The sequence below is a fragment of the Anolis carolinensis genome, chromosome 2 (assembly GCF_035594765.1).
Source record: "Anolis carolinensis isolate JA03-04 chromosome 2, rAnoCar3.1.pri, whole genome shotgun sequence".
In the NCBI taxonomy this organism is placed as follows: Eukaryota; Metazoa; Chordata; class Lepidosauria; order Squamata; family Dactyloidae; genus Anolis; species Anolis carolinensis.
The window spans coordinates 251,936,418-251,955,130 of record NC_085842.1 but is presented as its reverse complement, the minus strand read 5'-3'; the positions used below and the strand labels follow the sequence as shown (position 1 = coordinate 251,955,130).

Below are 18,713 nucleotides of genomic sequence, written 5' to 3'. Positions count from 1 at the left end.
CACAACCTCTGAGGATGCCTGCCATAGATGAGGGCGAAACATCAAGAGAGAATACTCCTGGAACACGGCCATACAGCTTGGAAAACACACAACAACCCTGTGATTCCGGCCATGAAACCCTTCAACAACACATAGTCAGGCAATGCTTCTTGAAGGTCAGAGCATGGTCCAGGGTAACTCTCAAGAATTTTGATGTGCTGTAATGCTCCAGTAGTTAGAGATCCTGATTAAGAAGTACAACAAGCAATGCCTTAGAAAAACAAGTTAAAGTCTTTATTATGAGAATTTTGTAGTAAAACAGTACAGTTGGTTAGTGTCTTTGTAGGGAAGAATTAAGAGAGGTCTGACAGGAAGAGATGGGGTGGAAAAAATATCCCTAAGAGTATCAGTGTACAGAGGTCAGGATATACATAGGCAAGAAGGGAGGACCCGTTATGTCACTCAAGATATCTAACCCTATTGCTGCTGTCCTCTTTCCAGGCCCAGTGTTACATTTCGAATACTTATCACTGCTTCCAACTCTTGATTTGATCAAGAAAGAACAACTCCCAAGTGATGCATATGAATTTTTCATCTCAGAATATGCAACAGCCCTTCGTCTCTTCAGTCACTGCTGGGTAAGCTTAGCTGCCATTGCCTTGTGGGAATTAATAGCCAATAAATTCAAATTTCAATTTCAATCCACGAGATGATTTGTTTGGCCACTTTAGTGGAGTGACCTGGATGGGGGTTTTCACTCAGGTATGGTGGTCAAATATTCAATATAGGTCAGACTTATCTGCCCAGAGCTTCTTGGAAGCAATGACCAAGGAGGAAGAAGGAAGAGTGATTCAGAAATGACAAAACTTCATGAAGATAGCCAGAAGCAGCTGTACAGTGAGTGAAGATGAGCCCGTAAACAATGGTTCTCAACCAGTGGGTCCCCAGGTGTTTTGGCCTACAACTCCCAGAAATCCCAGCCATTTTGCCAGCTGTTAAGATTTCTGGGAGTCGAAAGCCAAAACATCTGGGGACCCACAGGTTGAGGACCACTGTGAAGCAAAGCCATCTTGAGTATTCCTTGACTAAGAAAAATCTAAGAAATTCATGTTTTTGCCACAGTCTACAGGTGACTTGAAGGCACATACACACAAACATACACAGAAAGAGTATTTGGAACTTAATGACAATAACACTTTAACAGTGAAATAATAGTGAAATTAAAGAGAGATGTTTTATTTTCTTCCATAAATAGCAGCATAGACTTGTCCTTTCCTGAACTGAATATCCTTGAATCCAGCTGCACCAAGGAGTGTATTGTATTCGGATTTGGTCCGCTCTTTTCCTTCTAAGACAAGTAACATGAGTATGGAGTAGATGTGGGCTGGTAAAGGCCCACTTCTGTCTTCATTGAGAATTGTCTCCACTATTAATACACCACAACCTGTCAATGGAATTAGGAAAAGGAGGAAGTCATTATAAACTATTAATGTCCATTGCTGAAAATTTCTCTCATGAGAAATACTCGGGAATATCTGTCTCTGCACAATATATATATATATATATATATCTCCCCACTGGAGGAATGAACATTTTTTTGCTTCACACTGACTACACATGCATATTTCAGAACACAGGATCAATACTTAGGCGGATGAGATGGGAATGACATGGAACTATACTGAAACTGCATTTCTCATGGTGTCTAGTAGGAAATGGCTCTCCCTCTGCAGCCCAGGCCAGTGGATTCCCTCCAATTTGAGGGGCCCCTACAAGGAAAAGGCAAAATTGTATGCCCCTTTTCTATAGTAAGATCTTATATGCAGTGTTCTCATTATTGTGATGATAGACAATTGGACCTCATCACACTATAGCAGGGGTCCCCAAGATCCATGTGCCGGATGTAGCCCCCCAAGGTAATTTACCTCCTCCCCTGAACATTAGACCAAGGGTCGCCCTAAGTCTGAAACAACTTGAAGGCACACAACAACAACAACACTAATTAACTTGACTATTGCGTAAGCCAAAAGCAGACCCACACTTCCCAATGAAATATTGGAAAGTTTATGTTGGTTGAAATTGTTCTTCATGTTAAATATTATATTGTTCTTTCATGTTTTATGCACTACAAATAAGATATGTGTGATGTGCATAGGAAATTGTTCATGTTTTTTTCAAACTATAGTTCCCACCCCAATCCCCAATAGTCTGAGGGACCGTGAACTTGCCCTTGGCTTAAAATGTTTGAGGAACCTGGCACTAGAGTATCTATCCACTTTAAATCCCATGACTGCCTCCTGCAGAATTTTGTGATTTGTAGTTTAGTGAGGCCCAGGACCTCTCTGGCTAAGCTGTTTAAAGGCCCCTCCCTAAACTACAAACCTCAGAACTCTTCAGCGCACTAGATGTTCTAGTTTGATGAGGTCCAATACTGTCTTTAGACCTCATCACATGTAAAAAATTTCCCTGTTTCTACACTTTGTAAAAATTATAGTGCCATTGAAACCATTGCATGATGTAAGGGCACTTCTGCTGGGACTCCATGGGATTCTGTTTCCACAACACATGGAAATGGAGCCCAGACGGGGAGAAGACGGTGAAAGGACATGGGATGTCTAGCCATCCCAGAAGATGGACTTCAGTGGTAGGGAACAAAGTAAGATAGTTTATTTCGCTTTCCCCTGCTTTCCCCCCACTCATGGGATGAGGTACTCTATATGGCATAGAAACAAAATACTTTTCCAGTAATCAAACAGCCCCAGGATATGCAGGGCCTAACTGTCTATAGGAGCCAAATAATAGGCACTCATGACTCCGCTGCTGCAGGGGCTCCACAAAACACAAGGCTGCATTTGTAGGAGAAGCGCATCAACAACATATGGAATAATTCACTTTGTCCACCGCCTCTTTTAATGGATTCTCATAATTTAATAACGTGATCTCACTCACACTGGATTATGATGACAACTTTCTTACAAATATGACTCATTAACTGCAGAGCAGCCCATGGATTAATGGCCCTATATAGATAATGGAATTGATAACACACTATATGCTTAATATCTGAAGACAGTGGAAGACTGAAGGATGCCTCCAGAGGACAAAAGAAGAAGCAGAAAATTTGGAGAAGGCATAGTAGAGAAGCCCAATTGTAGAGCACAGGTTTAATCCCTAGGCACTCCTTATAAAACTGGAAAATAATCTGTCTTGAAATCCACAATTATTGCTGTTAGTTTCTGTAGATCTCAGTCTGGATGGAAACTGGGACCCCTGCAACTCAGTTAAAGGCATTGTGAGTCCAGGAATTCTCTCTTGTTCACCATAGGCTGTACAGAGCACACTTGTCTCCATCCCATTCTAAGTATACGTACCAGGCTTACAGGCCTTGTATAGCTTAGTCAGCAGAGCCAAACACTTCTCATCACCCCAGCTATGGAGAACTCTAGCCAAAACATACAGATCAGCTTCAGGAATTGGATCATTTAAAAAATCCCCTGTAATATTGGATAGAGACATCTGTTTATTTCAGCATTATGTTTAAAACAGAGAACAATTATTTCTGTCATTTGGAAAACTATATTGTAATATTATATTATATCAATTATATTGCCAGTAGCAATGGGTAAGAGCCTTCATGCAATGCCATGTACAAAAGCATGCTAGTCTGACAGTGGGATTTTACTTTTCCAATTTTGGAAGGACAGTATCTTCCTCAGCAAGGTTATTTTAGAGCAGGTGGGTCCCCAAACTATGGCCCGCAGGCCACATGTGGCCCACCAAAGCCATTTATCTGGCCCCTGTGGCAGCAGCTCCCCCTTCCTCCGCCAAGGAAGGCGTGTGCAGTGTGAAGGAGAAGGAGGGAAAGGCGTGCACCTTCCCCTCCTCCCTCGCTCCACGCGCATCTTTCCCGCTGCCGCCACCGAGGAAGATGCATGCAGCATGAAGAAGGAGGAGGGAAAGGCATGCGTGTTTCCTCCTCTCTAACCCAACATGCACCTTTCCTGCCACTGTCGCTGAGGAAGTCCGGCCCTGCAACAGTCTGGCAGACAGTGAACTGGACCCCTGTTGAAAAAGTTTGAGGACCCCTGTTTTAGAGCAATGCAAGGGTTGAAATAGATAAAGGTGCACATAGATCTGCCCTCTGGTAGAATGCATTCCTGAAGGATCAGCAGGATTACTCAGGCCCCTTCCACACAGCTGTATAAAATCCACATTGAACTGGATTATATGGCAGTGTGGATTCAGATAATCCAATTCAAAGCAGATATTGTGGATTATCTGCCTTGATATTCTGTGTTATATGGCTGTGTGGAAGGGCCCTCAAAAAACTACCAATGTTTTCTCTGCAACTGCTGCCAGGGGTAATTGTCTCACTCTGAGTGTATCTAAACTCCAAAATTAATGCAGTTTGACACCACTTTATCTGCCATGGCTCTATGCTATGTAGATGCACCATCTAACTCATAGTAAGCCTTGTGCTGGTGACAATTGTAGGAACATGTAGTTTTTAGTATTTTGCAGAATGTAGTCGGTTTAATGCAATACAATACCCTAAACACTCAGGATTAAATGAACATAATATTGGCCCCTTCTACATTGCCATATAAAATCCAGATTATCTTCTTTGAACTGGATTATATGGCTGCGTAGACTAATATAATCCAGTTCAAATCAGATAATGTGGATTTTCTGCTTTGATATTCTAGATTATCTGGCAGTGTAGAAGTGGCCTCAGACAAAGGAAACAAATAATTCAGTCAACTACCTTAAGAAGAAGGAAGTAACGTCAAGGGGTAGGAAAGAGGCAACTGGCCTCAGGACAGAAAGACAGGGGAAATGGAAGGGCTTCTATCTAGGGCCCAATTGTCTCCTCTTCCACAGATCACTCTGTGGGTCCTTCCAGACAGGCTCTATATCCGAGGATCTGATACCAGGTCTTCTGTTTATCCCAGATTATCTGGCAGTGTGGGCTCATATAATCCAGTTTAATGCAGATCCTGGGATATAGGACCTGTCTAGAAGAGTCCTGAGTGAGTGTTGACGCTTCTTTCCTTCCAAAAAAGGAATGTATACACTGTTGGTTTCTGGTGCTTTTATATATGTCTTTTAGAGGGAAGCATTCCCTAAAGTTTGAAACTAAGTATAATCACTGAAACCATATCTCACCACTCTGGAAATTTATTCGGTATTTCTCTGAGGGCACAGAATGCTTCTTTGCTTTGTCCACCACTTCAGGCAAGTCAAAAATAGTCACAGTTGAATTTGGGTATAATGAAACATACTGTTTGGCAAAGGCATCACTACCTCCTTTTTTAAAAAAAAGAGAAAGAATGGAAAGCAAAATATTCCGTAAGTTCAATTTTCTTAATGGCTAGGGTCACAACTATTAGGAGCAAAATAACAAATCATGAAAAGACAGAGCTTAGTATTTTTATTTATTTACTTACTTTATTTTTATCCCACCGTTTCCCTAATATAAGGACTGAAGCAGTCTAACAACAGGCAACAGGCAATACAATTAAAACAGAAGAAATGCATTAAAATATGAATATAAAAATTAAATTGCAGTTAAATATTTCATGTCATGAAGTATAAAAATATTAAAATACATTCAAAACTATACTCAAAAACATACATAAATGCCAACATACACGCAATCCCACTCACACTATCCCCAGGAGCATGTCATTCATCATTCCATTAATGCCTGATGGCAGAGGTACATTTTGCCTGTTTGTGAAAGGAATGGGGCCATCTTGGCATCTTTTGGGAAAGAATTCCAGAGTCTGGGAGCAGCCACCAAAAAGGCCCTCCCCTTGTTCCTATAAAATGGAATCGAGGGGGTGGTAGGATAGATAGAATGCCCTCTCCAGAACATCTTGGCATTTTTAACAGGCTCATAGAGACACCGTCCTTCAAATACCTTAACCCAAGAAGTAGTGCTCTATATGTCAAAACCAGCATCTTGAATTGTGCCTGGAAACAAGATATCAATCAACTGAGCTATTGCTACAGGGGAGTTATGCTTGGTAAGTAGAAGGCAGTAGGAAAAAAGGCTGCATTAACAGATGGCAAGACTCAATCAAGGAAGCCTCAGCCCTGTGAGTGCAAGACCTGAGCAGGACCGTTAATGACAGGAGGACTTGGGGGTCTCTCATTCAAAGGGTCATGGTAAGTTGAAATTGACCTGATGGCAATTAACAACAACAGAATATGGGTATGCTGGAGAAATCTATTGAAGAGTCCTGATTTCGGAGATCCCTCACCACTGAATTTCATCTAATATTACTTGGCATAATACTTATGTTGAGATTATCTGTTGGTAGAAAATTGCCAAATTTAGGAATGGAAATAAGATTACAAGAACATTTGAAAATGGTTAAAATTATGCTGAATTGTTGGGAAACCCTAATAGTGTTAATCCTAAATTGACAAGAATCTTTACAGTCTAGAACTGATGATTTCATCACATGAAATCCTTTTCAGCAGCATGCACCAGTTCACTTTTCAGCAGCATGCACCAGTTCTTCTGTTCAACACAGGCAGTGTCCTATATTGTTGCCGTGGCAGCATGCACTCGTTTTCCTATATTTTTACAATGGATCCCTGGTGGAAGTTGCTCTACATTGTGGGATGAGAGCCAGCAGGCTCCATCATAAAAATATAGGAAAACGAGTGCATGCTGCCACGGCAACAATATAGGACACTGCCTGTGTTGAACAGAAGACAACTGGGGGGGGGGGGGGGGAGCCAAATGTAGGAGGGAACAAAATTGAATTTTTGTATACAAGCAATGTTCCTGCACAGAAGTGTTTTGGAAACACTGTTTTCTAAGTAGAAAACTCTGGTTTCTATGCAAGAATATGAAAATTTTGAAGAATGTTGCAGCTACAGAATTTCAGGGCAAGGGAGTATTTTTCCAGAAAAAAATTAGAAGTAATTCTGGTCCATGCCCAGCAAAGTGAAATTAGAAGTAATTCTTATCCATGGTCAAAAAATTACATGTAAAATTTGTGCAGAGAAGGAAACAGCAGCAGCAAAACAAAAAGACAACAAATGAAAAAAATTTGCAGTTGATCATGGGCAAAATAGTAGAAATCTGCTGGCATCCAACAACTTATTTATTTTTTAAAAAAACTGTTTTCTGGAGAGCTAAGAAAAGTCCTTAGATGCTTCTAGAACTTCTTCTGTTCACATCTAACTGAAAGTTTAAATGGACACTCCTTGATTACACATATCTAAAAAATCAAGCTGAGAGATGGGAGATATGTCTTATAAAAAAAAACCCTATTTAATTCTAGGACATTTTCCAGCTACGTCTTAGTCACTGTAGGTTTCTTAATAAGATTCTTGAATTCTTGAACGGGCTCTAGCTACCTTTAGTCATTATTGGTCTGTTAGATATAGAGTTATAGCTCTCCAATAAAATTTCCCTTAGAAATGGAATATTCACCTTTAAAGTAATGGTAGAACAAACATATGCGGTTCTTGGTGCAGAAGAAAGGAGAATTACTACAACTTTTACTATCAAAGAATCACAGGATGAAATGCTCCCTCTATCAGCTCCACCTCCATGCGGGGACATGAGAGAAGCCTCCCACAAGGATGGTAAAACATCAAAACATCCGGGCATCCCCTGAGCAACGTCCTTGCAGACGGCCAATTCTCTCACTCCAGAAGCAACTCTGGTTGCTCCTGACACGAAAAAAAATCCTCCAAATTAATAGGATTCCAAACTGCAAGTAAAGAAAGGCAGCTAGTACTTACCTCCCAAATCACAAACAATGTGGAAGCTAGAGAGGTCAAATGCAGATATCACCTCCTGACCATACAGGCTCCAGGCATCCCCCATGGCATTTTGGAATAATTGCAACCTTTCCTCTGAACTAGGAAATCAAAATCAGAATGGGAAATCAACTGAATAGGTGACTATATACAAAGTCTGATGCACCACTGACATCTGCAAAGAAAAGATACTGTATATGCTCATGTGTAAGTCTATAAATTTTAGTTAAAAATCAACAGGTCAATATATTTTCTGCATCTTAATTCTTATAAAGGAGCCATTCCCATCACTGAGAAGAATGGTGAAAAAGCATTCTTGTTTTTCTCTCCTAGAACAACCTAAAAGAAGCACAGCTTCTGCCATGGACAGCGACTGTTGGCTCCCTGGGGGATGTTGGTGCTTCTTTTCCCCTCTCTGCAGAAACACATAATACTGCTCCCAGAATCTTCCCTTGACTCACACATGAGGTCAACTTATATACAGGCACATGATATACACCTCACAAAGAAGGAATATCCTTCACAATAAATTAGGATTTGAGGAGTTTCTGATTTCAAAAAGAAGCATGTTTTGTTAAAGAAAGCAATAATTGGCATGGTACCGAGACAGCCTTGGTCGCCTTAGTCGATGATCTACGCCGGGAACTGGACAGGGGGAGTGTGTCCCTGCTGGGTCTGCTGGACCTCTCAGTGGCCTTCGATAGCGTCGATCACGGTATCCTTCTGGGGCGCCTTGCCGGGATGGGTCTTGGAGGTACTGTTTTGCAGTGGCTCCGGTCCTTCCTGGAGGGTCGTTCCCAGATGGTGTCATTGGGGGACACCTGCTCAACCCCACAACCATTGTCTTGTGGGGTCCCGCAGGGGTCAGTACTGTCCCCCATGTTGTTTAACATCTACATGAAGCCGCTGGGAGAGATCATCCGGAGTTTCGGGGTTTGGTGTCATCTGTACGCAGATGATGTCCAGCTCTGTCACTCCTTCCCACCTGTCACTAAGGAGGCTGTTCAGGTCCTGAACCGGTGTCTGGCCGCTGTGTCGGACTGGATGAGGGCCAACAAATTGAAATTGAATCCAGACAAGACAGAGGTCCTCCTGGTCAGTCGTAAGGCTGAACAGGGAATAGGGTTACAGCCTGTGTTGGACGGGGTCGCACTCCCCCTGAAGACGCAGGTTCGCAGTCTGGGTGTGATCCTGGACTCATCGCTGAGCCTGGAGCCCCAGGTCTCGGCGGTGGCCAGGGGAGCATTCGCGCAACTGAGACTTGTGCGCCAGCTGCGACCGTTCCTTGGGAGGTCTGACTTGGCCACGGTGGTCCACGCTCTGGTTACAGCTCGTTTGGATTACTGCAACGCTCTCTACGTGGGGTTGCCTTTGAAGACGGCCCGGAAGCTCCAACTAGTACAACGGGCGGCAGCCAGATTAATAACTGGGGCAGCATACAGGGAGCGTACCACCCCCCTGCTAAGCCAGCTCCACTGGCTGCCGATATGCTACCGAGCCCAATTCAAAGTGCTGGTCTTGACCTATAAAGCCCTAAACGGTTCTGGCCCAATTTACTTATCCGAACGTATCTCCTCATATGAGCCAGCTAGATCCCTAAGATCATCTGGAGAGGCCCTGCTCTCGGTCCCACCTGCCTCGCAGGCGCGGCTGGTGGGAACGAGGGACAGGGCCTTCTCGGTGGTGGCTCCCCGGCTGTGGAACACCCTCCCCACAAATATCCGACAAGCCCCAACTCTTCTGGGTTTCAGAAAGGCTGTGAAAACATGGCTGTGTGCACAAACCTTTAACGAGTAATATGATAAAGTCGACATGGTCCGATTGAAGGCTGAAGCATGAGGTTTTTAGACAAATGGATCTAATTTACTTATGTTTTAATTTTTATAATGTATTTTAATGATGTATTTTATAGTTTTAATTGATTATATGTACTGGTTTTGTTTTATTATTATGTTCTTGGCATTAAATGTTGCCAACTGTGTAAGCCGCCCTGAGTCCCCCCGGGTGAGAAGGGCGGGGTATAAATTCTGGAAATAAATAAATAAATAATTCTGTTTTTACCATACTGTTATTATTTTTGTATTGCTCTTTGTAAACTTTTTAGTGTGGGTAGATGTTTGCCATCTTGAGTCCCCATGGGGAGAAAGGTGGGATATAAATAAAGATGACAACAACAACAACAACAAAAACAACAATAATAAACAAATGAATAAATTTGCCTATTTGGAATGCAGCCCTATAATAAGAAGTGAGAGCCACCAAAAACAACAGTAGAGAGATGGGAAAAAATGGAAGACACTATGAATGTGACCAGAAATCTTGTAACAATCATACACAATTGCATAACTCTGTGAGCATAAAGTTATCCTCTATCTCTTTGATGTGGAATCTCTTCCGGGTCCATATATTTGGCATATTTACACAAGACGTATACCACCATACAAAAAGGATCTTCAAGCATGAGCGATGTAATTTGCTGACTGTTGTAAGCCGCCCTGAGTCTCTCCGGGTGAGAAAGGTGGAGTAAAAGTGATGTAAATAAATAAATAAATTAGGTTTACCTGCAAAAGTTTGTATAAATGTCTTTTTCTGAAGTGTCAAATAGAAATGGAACCTGGTGTTTTCCTTCCCTGAAATAGAGCATTGTTTTCAATTGCAAAAAGATTAAACAACATAACTGCCAAACTGAATGTTATGTTCCTCCATTATACTGTATACACCTCATACATAATCTAGACAGGAGATGGGGAAAGCTTTTCCAGTCCAAGGGCAAAATGCTATTCTCTGAGTGGTCACCAAGGTCATATTTAGAATAGGTGAAATTGAGATGCAATTGGCCAAAGTGTTATTATTATTAATTTAGTAGTGTGAACTACTATATTAATCACATAGTATGGAGGAACATTTAGTAGGAACTGAAGGAAAGAAACCTTGGCAGAAAGGGAGGCAAAGTGGGCTGGGGGTTGCCAGGCATCCTGGATTTTAAGGGAGAGTCACGTATTTGAATAAAATGTCCTGTGTCCTGTGTCCTGTTACATTCTTTCCAAGGACATCAATTGTCCCATATTTCCACTACACCATTGACATAGGTGGTGTAGAAGAAATTTCTGATCTGAGCATGCAATGATCTGATTTTCTGCTTCTGATCTCAGCATCCAACGGAAGCGGGTCCAGGCCCAACAAGCCTCTCCCCTTCCCCTCCGAGTTGAGGAGGCGGCCGCAGTGTCCTTTTGCTACTACTTCCTTCTGGACACCCAGGTGTAGCAGGCTCCACTCTAGACAGCAGAAGGGCCCTCCCTCCCTCCCTCCCTCCCTCCCTCTCCTGCAGCCCCCTCTGACCCCTCCCCTCCCCAGGTTTGGAGAAGAGCTCAGGGGAAGAAACAAAGTGGAGAGAGCAAGAGAACTGTATTTGTTTAAACTGATTTTGAGAGGGACAACTCTGTTTAAAACTACCTGCCACGATTATGCAAGGAAAAAAACCATTTTGGAACCCAAAGGGGGGGTGACAATTATTTTATCTTATTTTCTGGGGATGTCTTATTTTAGGGGAAACAGGGTATATTATAGCAAAGCAGTTGACTGTACAGATCATGAAAAAATATTTGATTATCTTGATGTTCACATGAAGCTACTGACAGGATGCAACGTAATATTTTCAAATTGATAAGAGTATTGTGTGCATTTTATCACTATGTCTATATAATATATATGTGGAACATGTCATATGAGAGATAAAATTGGACTTGAGTGAAAGGAGTGTGAAAACTGGATTGCTTGGACATCTCTCATTGATACAGTTTCTGTAAATCAAAACCAACTTTATAACATTTAACGAAGTTTCCAGGCCTAGCAGTTTGTGCTTGCTTCTTACCTTACAGCTTTTGTCAAGTACTGCGAACTTGGATAAAGAAACTCAGAGCAAAATCGTATGTATCGACACTGGGACTTTGGACTTGATTTTGCAAGGCAGAGATTGGCAAGGTCTGTGTTCCCATAAACACCTTTTAAAAAAGACGAAACATTCTGTTGTAAAACTCAAACATATAGGATAGCTGACAGGTAGGGAAAATCTGCTTGTAGTGATTGGAGCATTGGAATATAATAGAAGCCAGGGTTTCGATTCCTCCTAGGCTGTGAAAAGAACATGGTGATTTTGGGAAAGCCACAGTCCTTCAGCCTCAGCAGAAAGCAAAGCACAATCACTCTTAACAAATTTTGCAAAAACATCCTGCAGTAATGTTGCCTTAGGTCACAATACCTCAGGAATGACTCGACTTGTAGGCACACAAAACAAATGATGACCAGACCTCAAAGGTATTCAGAGTCTCCAGTTTTTGGTGGTCATCTCCAGGTGGGAGTCAAGGGTGCAATCCTACTATTAAAGTCTGCATTGTTTCCCAACCAACAGACAACCCAGTTTGTTCCCTTTTCCTGATGTGGTTACCTTCATTGTCCTTCCACTCCATCCTTAGAAACTTTAACCCCACACAGGCCTCCAGCAGCCTTTTCATTCCCATGTGGCTGGTGCCCAGGCGTTCAGCGATTTCTGCTGAGGAGAGGAAGCCTCCTGACTCCAAAAGCAGATCAAATACTCCTAACTCACAAGCAGTAGACATAATCTGCAAACATAAACAATAAAAGGAAAGGGGGGAAATTCAGATACTTTACAATTGTACTAGTGTTGCTGCTGTTATTGTCCATTTTTAAATTTGTCAGATATCAGCAAACATCCTCTATTAACAGAGCAAAAATGATTAAATACAATACTGAAAACAGATAGACACAATATACTTTTATAACATACACAAAAACTATTGCTGTATCAAGCTCATACTAAAAGGACCAATTCTAAGCTATGCAGTTCCTGTCAGCCTCTTGATTATTTACTGCATTTCTATACCACTCTCTCTCACCCTGAGGGGGACTCATTGGTACAGTTCAAATACCAATGAACTGTGGAGACTTGCCTGGATTCATAGTCATTCTGTACAAAGTTCTTGGAGGTCTTGTCAAACCATGGCACCCCCTCCCTAATTATTTGTGGACATTAATGAGACTTGAAGCAAGACGTGCAATTTTTTATTTTAATATTAAAACCTTTTTCAATCTTTCATCACATGAGTTAAACTACTTCTGGCTGTTATGCATAGCCCTCCGTGATTGAAAAGAGGCAGAAGTGTCCTGAAAGGAGGGAACTCTGGCAATCGACCTCATCACATTGAGAAATTTCCCCCTTGTGGGACATTTCAGCCTCTTTTCAAGCATGGAGAGGCACAGAGCTCATCACATGTTCCAGAATTGAAAAGAGGCAGAAATGTCCTGAAAGGAGGAAACTGAACATGGGCCAGCGATCATGTTCAGAGCTCCTACCTCTTATCACACTAATAACACAGGTGGGATGGGGACCATCAAAAGTTTCCCATCCTGTCAGCAGTCTGTTGTATCCTATGGGCTTTGATGCAGAACCATAGGATCCCATGGAAATAAATGGTTTTAACTTGAATCATTGTCTCTTGTATCCTATGGGGTTTGGGGCAGAACAATAGGTTCCCATGGAAAGAAGTGATTTTAAACTTGTGTCAGTCTCCTTTAAGGAGACTTGTGTCAGTCTCCTTTAAGAAGTGATTTTAAACTCCAAACCTCCTTTGTTTGCCAGAAGGTCGTGGGGGACTTTGTCAAAGGCCTTACTGAAATCCAGGTACGCTACATCCACAACATTCCTTGTATCGACCCAACTAGTAACTCTATCGAAAAAAGAGATCAGATTAGTCTGGCATGACTTGTTTTTGGTAAATCCGTGTTTACTATTACCAATGACCACATTTGTTTCTAAGTGTTCGCAGATCACTTCTATAATGATCTTTTCCAGAATCTTGCCTGGTATCGACATGAGGCTGACCAGACGGTAATTGTTTGGGTCGGGTTTTTTTCCCCTTCTTGAAGATAGAGACCACATTCGCCCTCCTCCAATCTGCTGGGACTTCTCCCGTTCTCCAAGAACTCTCGAAGATAATTGCCAATGGTTCTGAAATACCTTCTGCTAGTTCCTTCAATACTCTTGGATGTAGCTGATCTGGCCCTGGGGACTTGAATTCGTTTAGAGAGGCCAGGTGTTCCTGGACAACTTGTTTCCTTATTTGGGGTTGGATTTCCCCCAGTCCTTCGTCCATTACAAGATTTTGTGAGAAGACCGAGGCAAAGAAGGCATTAAGTAGTTTTGCCTTTTCCCTGTCCCTTGTCACCATCACCCTATCTTCTCCTCACAGAGGTCCTATTGCCTCCTTGTTCTTCCTTTTATTACCAACGTAAGCAAAAAAGCCTTTTTTGTTTGTTTGTTTTTTTATGTCCCTGGCAAGCCTGGGCTCATTTTGCGCTTTAGCCTTACAAACCTTTTCCCTACAGGAGTTGGCTATACGTTTGAATTCTTCTTTGGTGGTTTCTCCCCTTTTCCACTTCTTGTGCATGTCTCTTTTGAGTCTTAGCCCGGTTAGAAGTTCTTTAGACATCCATTCTGGCTTCTTCGCACTTGTCTTATTTTTTTTTCTTTGTTGGCACTGTTTGCATTTGCGCCTCAGCCCTCAGACCTGAACATTAGGAAGAACTTCCTGACTGTGAGAGCTGTTTGGCAGTGGAGCTCTCTGCCCCAGACTGTGATGGAGGCTCCTCCTTTGGAGGCTTTTAAGCAGAGACTGGATGGCAATCTGTCGGGGGTGCTTTGAATGCGATTTCCTGCTACTTGGCAGGGGGTTGGACTGGATGGCCCATGAGGTCTCTTCCAACTCTACTATTCTATGATTCTATGAAATGCAATCCTGGGATTTGTAGTCTGTTGAGGCATCAGCATCATTTACAGAGGAATTACATCCCCCATGATTCCTTAACATTGAAATAAGGCAATTAAGGTGGATTCATTCTACAGCATAGATGTATCCCAAGGCATTCCTTTCCATTGCTGGAAGCTTTGGTGTTACAACATTTTGGTTTTAAAGAAGGAATTGTAAACATGCAGCAACTGTAATGTGCACCTTTTAAAGCCAAATTACAAAACGCACACTTTTTGCCATTGAACATTACATCTGGCAGCAAATACTGTTTCTGGTTTCAGGGTTTTGAAAATTGAAGTGTGCTTTAGATTTGATGGCACATTAGAATCCAATAAATATGGTACTTTGCTCCCACCTCATGGAACATCCTCTTTACCCAAACAAGTCAGAGAAATAGTGAAGACATCCAACTTTTTCAGTTGCAAACTGTCCTTAATGGTCAGTATAGATGAGCCCTTAATCATAATGCATAGGGGGAAGTGCAGCTGCCAAATGAAACCGTAACTACAGTCTAGTTGGAATGCATATTTGTGATGGTACCTTCGTAATGTGTCCTTTAATAATTCTTTCTTTGTGGTGTTGCCATCAGTTTTATCCCCATTTCACTTATATACAATTAAAAAAATATTTAAAGCAAGCTGAGAAATGACAGTTATTAAAGCAACAATATTAGTATAGGCGATATCCATTATTCTTACCTTCGTAACGATAAATCCATGTTGATGCTGAAATAAGATTTTAACCATTTCTTCTGTACAATCCATCCTTCTTTATTGTTCTCTCTGACAACTTCTCCCCAGATGTTTCTGATCTTTCACTGTCTCTCAAAGAAAGAAGCTCTCTGGAGACCCAAAGAAGACTACTCTTATTTTATTACTGTGTTGTTCTTGCGAAATGCCTCTATTGAGAAACATAGGGGCCTTTAAGAAATGGTTAACTGTTTGATGCCAAAAAAGATGAACTGGATTTTTAAAAATATGTCACAATTGCCCCCCAAATTCCCATCTAAACTGAACTACGTGAAAAGGAAGAAGAGAAAGAAGTCAGTTCATCAGCTCACTAATTTGAGGGAAATGAGCAATAATGATTATCACATGCAGAAGGAAGAGGGAGAAAAATGTGTTCAAATTAAGAAAACAGGAAAGGGCATAAATGCACCTAAAATGAAATACACATACAGTAGAGTCTCACTTATCCAAGCTAAACGGGCCGGCAGAAGCTTGGATAAGCGAATAACTTGGATAATAAGGAGAGATTAAGGAAAAGCCTATTAAACATCAAATTAGGTTATGATTTTACAAATTAAGCACCAAAACTTCATGTTATACAACAAATTTGACAGAAAAGGTAGTTCAATACGCAGTAATGTTATGTTGTAATTACTGTATTTACAAATTTAGCATCAAAATATCACAATATATTGAAAACATTGACTACAAAAATGGGGAGGGATTGTAGACATGTGATTGTACTGAGCTTGTTCAGACTCAGGACAACATTTTGTGTGCAGTCTGTCTTGCCACCTCAGTGGAGGTAGATGTGCCTGATTGCATCAGACCTCATTGGAGGTGGATGCATGCTGCTGATACCTTAATGCATGTATGTATACTTATGGACTGCAGTGAGTACAATTAAGACTTTGTACTATGGAATATGGATTAGGAATGATATCCTGTGTACTCAACACAGAGAAGCTATTATCTATCTATAACTAAACTTTAATAAGAAATGTGCCTGTATAGTGAATTAATACAACATGTTTTATGAGTAAACAAGATTCTCATATTTTTCAAGGAAGACTTTGTTTTTTTAATCTATGAGTGCATATTTTAAACTAAGAAGTTTCACAGGAGTATGTGTCTTTTGGACAACAGCAACTTCAAAGAAACAACCATCCTCTGCTAACTAAATACATTTTTGTACTGGCATTTCTTTGCCCTTGTCATTCAAAAAACATAGTTCTTTAGTTTACCAGCTGAGTTATCTGTATGCCATTACATGAATGCTTGTGAATATCACTTGTTCAAATTGTTGACTTCTAACACTTCACCACGTTAAAACAGTGGATGTAGCTCTTAATAAGTCATGCCGTATTATCACAGGATGTCTATGCCCTACACCACTGGAGAAATTATACTATTTAGCCGGTATTACACCACCGGACATCCGCCAGGAAGTAGCAGCCAATAATGACAGGACCAAGGCATTGACATCTCTGGCCTATCCCCTGTACGGATATCAGCCAGTATGCCAATGCCTTAAATCAAGAAATAGTTTTCTAAGATCTACAGAGATACTAACAGAAACACCTCAGCAAGCAAGAGTCCAAAAGTGGCATGCTGTAACCCGGAACCTCAATCAGTAGCTGATACCGAATGATAGACTCCGCCCCCCCCCAGGTCACACAGAAGACTGGGCAACTTAGAAGGCACTGAACAGACTGTGCTCTGGCACCATGAGATGCAGAGCCAACCCTAAGAAATGGGGCCACAAAGTGGAGTCCACGACATGTGAGTGTGAAGAGCAAACCACAGACAACCTACTACAATGCAGCCTCAGCCCTGCCACATGCACAATGGAGGATCTTCTTATAGCAACACCAGAGGAACTCCAAGTGGCCAGCTACTGGTCAAAGGACATTTAGTAAAATGCCAAGTTTTTAACTTTCTTTGTCTTTTTAAATACATTACAAACTGATACGATAAATAAAAGCTCGCAAGACGCTTTATAATAGCACCCAAGAGGGGTTTCTTCTCCACGTAGCTTTCTGGAGACAGGTTAATGAAGCCACAAAAAAATTATTAAGGTTTGAAATTCCACTTTCTCCACAAAATAATATGTATGTAACTATGTCTCTGTGCCTACCAAATGTCCCCAACTTCTCATGAATACTCCCTGGTGTGAGAATCAGAAGCAGGATCACTTCCATATGCCAAGATTGTTTGTGTGTTACAGATGCAGGTTTGGATGTTAGTTAGCTGCTTCCTGATTGGTCATGGAGGAGACCTGCATCATGCACAATGGCAGCTGCTCAGTAAGTGGAGACAGGGGCTTCCATGGCCTCTGTGTTGTTCCTTAAACTAGGGCATACAAGCCAAACAGGAATGCATGTCTTTGTGAATTCTACCTTATATTTTCTTTTTCTAGTAAAACTAATTGCCACATATCATGGAAAAATGCTAGCCTTTCAAACCTTATCGTATGTGGTGTATTGCTTTGGGGATTATAAAATCAGCTGACAATAATGTAGATTCTGGAAGAGGGAAAGGACTTCAGCAGTCAGTAAAACCCTATCATCAAAAAACCAACAATTTTATGTTAAAAATAAAAGTACTGTATAGAAAAATAGAAAATAAAAGGAATCCGGCATAGAATCATAGAACTAGAAGAGACCACAAAGGCCATCCAGTCCAATCCCCTTCTGCCATGCAGGGATGCACAGCCAGAGCACCCACAACAGATGAGCTTCGAGTCTCTCAATATGGCATCCCTTCAAATAGTTAATCATATCTATCATTAACGTTCTCTTCTACGTGCAATCCACAGATTATGTTTTTCTCTGCAGAAGAATTTCTCCAAAACACTTTGGTGCCTCTTGGTGTCCTCTGGGCAGGCATGTAGTGGGGGGGGGCTTGAGGGGCTTGCCCCCCCCCCCCAATTCTCAGGGTGGTCCACGAGAAGGCCTTACATTTATTATTTAAACTTATTTTTATTGATATCATGATCTGATCACCATGCTCAATATATCCCATTTGCATGGGGGTATTGGGATAAAGATACAAAAGGTTTGCTAGGGTAGATCTTCCCTCACTCAGACTCAGCCCCCCCCCCCCCCAAACCAAAATCCCAGCCCCTCCTGAATCAAAATCCTGGCTACAGGCCTGCCTCTGGGGCTAGGTTCCTGGATCCTTCGCTCCACGGGTACAAACAACCATGGATGTTCAAAGCTCATTGCAGTGTATACAAGAGTAAAACATTATCCTTTGAATGGGCTGACAAAATCAAGATTTCCTTTCTATATTAAAAAAAAAATCAAGCCATGGAGGGTTGTATCCATGAATACAGAGGGCTGACTATAATTTTCTTTCATAGCAAGAAAAAACACCTACTGTAACAAAGACAAAA

General features: G+C 41.6%; 1 protein-coding gene across 1 annotated transcript; it reads right to left on the bottom strand.

Moving 5' to 3' along the window:
- Positions 1-247: 247 nt before the first annotated feature.
- LOC100562136 (acetylserotonin O-methyltransferase) lies at positions 248-16,070 on the bottom strand. Its single transcript, XM_003216455.4, has 8 exons — positions 15,287-16,070; positions 12,209-12,383; positions 11,636-11,765; positions 10,326-10,394; positions 7,747-7,865; positions 5,146-5,286; positions 3,351-3,473; positions 248-1,423 (listed from the first exon to the last, which is right to left on the bottom strand). The coding sequence occupies exons 1-8, from the start codon at positions 15,350-15,352 to the stop codon at positions 1,215-1,217; spliced, it is 1,032 nt and encodes a 343-aa protein (XP_003216503.1). The 5' UTR covers positions 15,353-16,070; the 3' UTR covers positions 248-1,214.
- Positions 16,071-18,713: the final 2,643 nt, after the last annotated feature.

What these genes read in the sequence shown, in the direction of transcription:
- LOC100562136 (XM_003216455.4), bottom strand. Translation starts at nt 15,352, where the DNA reads ATGGATTGTACAGAAGAAATGGTTAAAATCTTATTTCAGCATCAACAT. An exon ending in TACTTGACAAAAGCTGTAAG is followed by an intron (nt 10,395 to 11,635) that starts GTAAGAAGCAAG and finishes GCTCTATTTCAG; the next exon opens with GGAAGGAAAACACCAGGTTC. An exon ending in CCGAATAAATTTCCAGAGTG is followed by an intron (nt 3,474 to 5,145) that starts GTGAGATATGGT and finishes CCAATATTACAG; the next exon opens with GGGATTTTTTAAATGATCCA.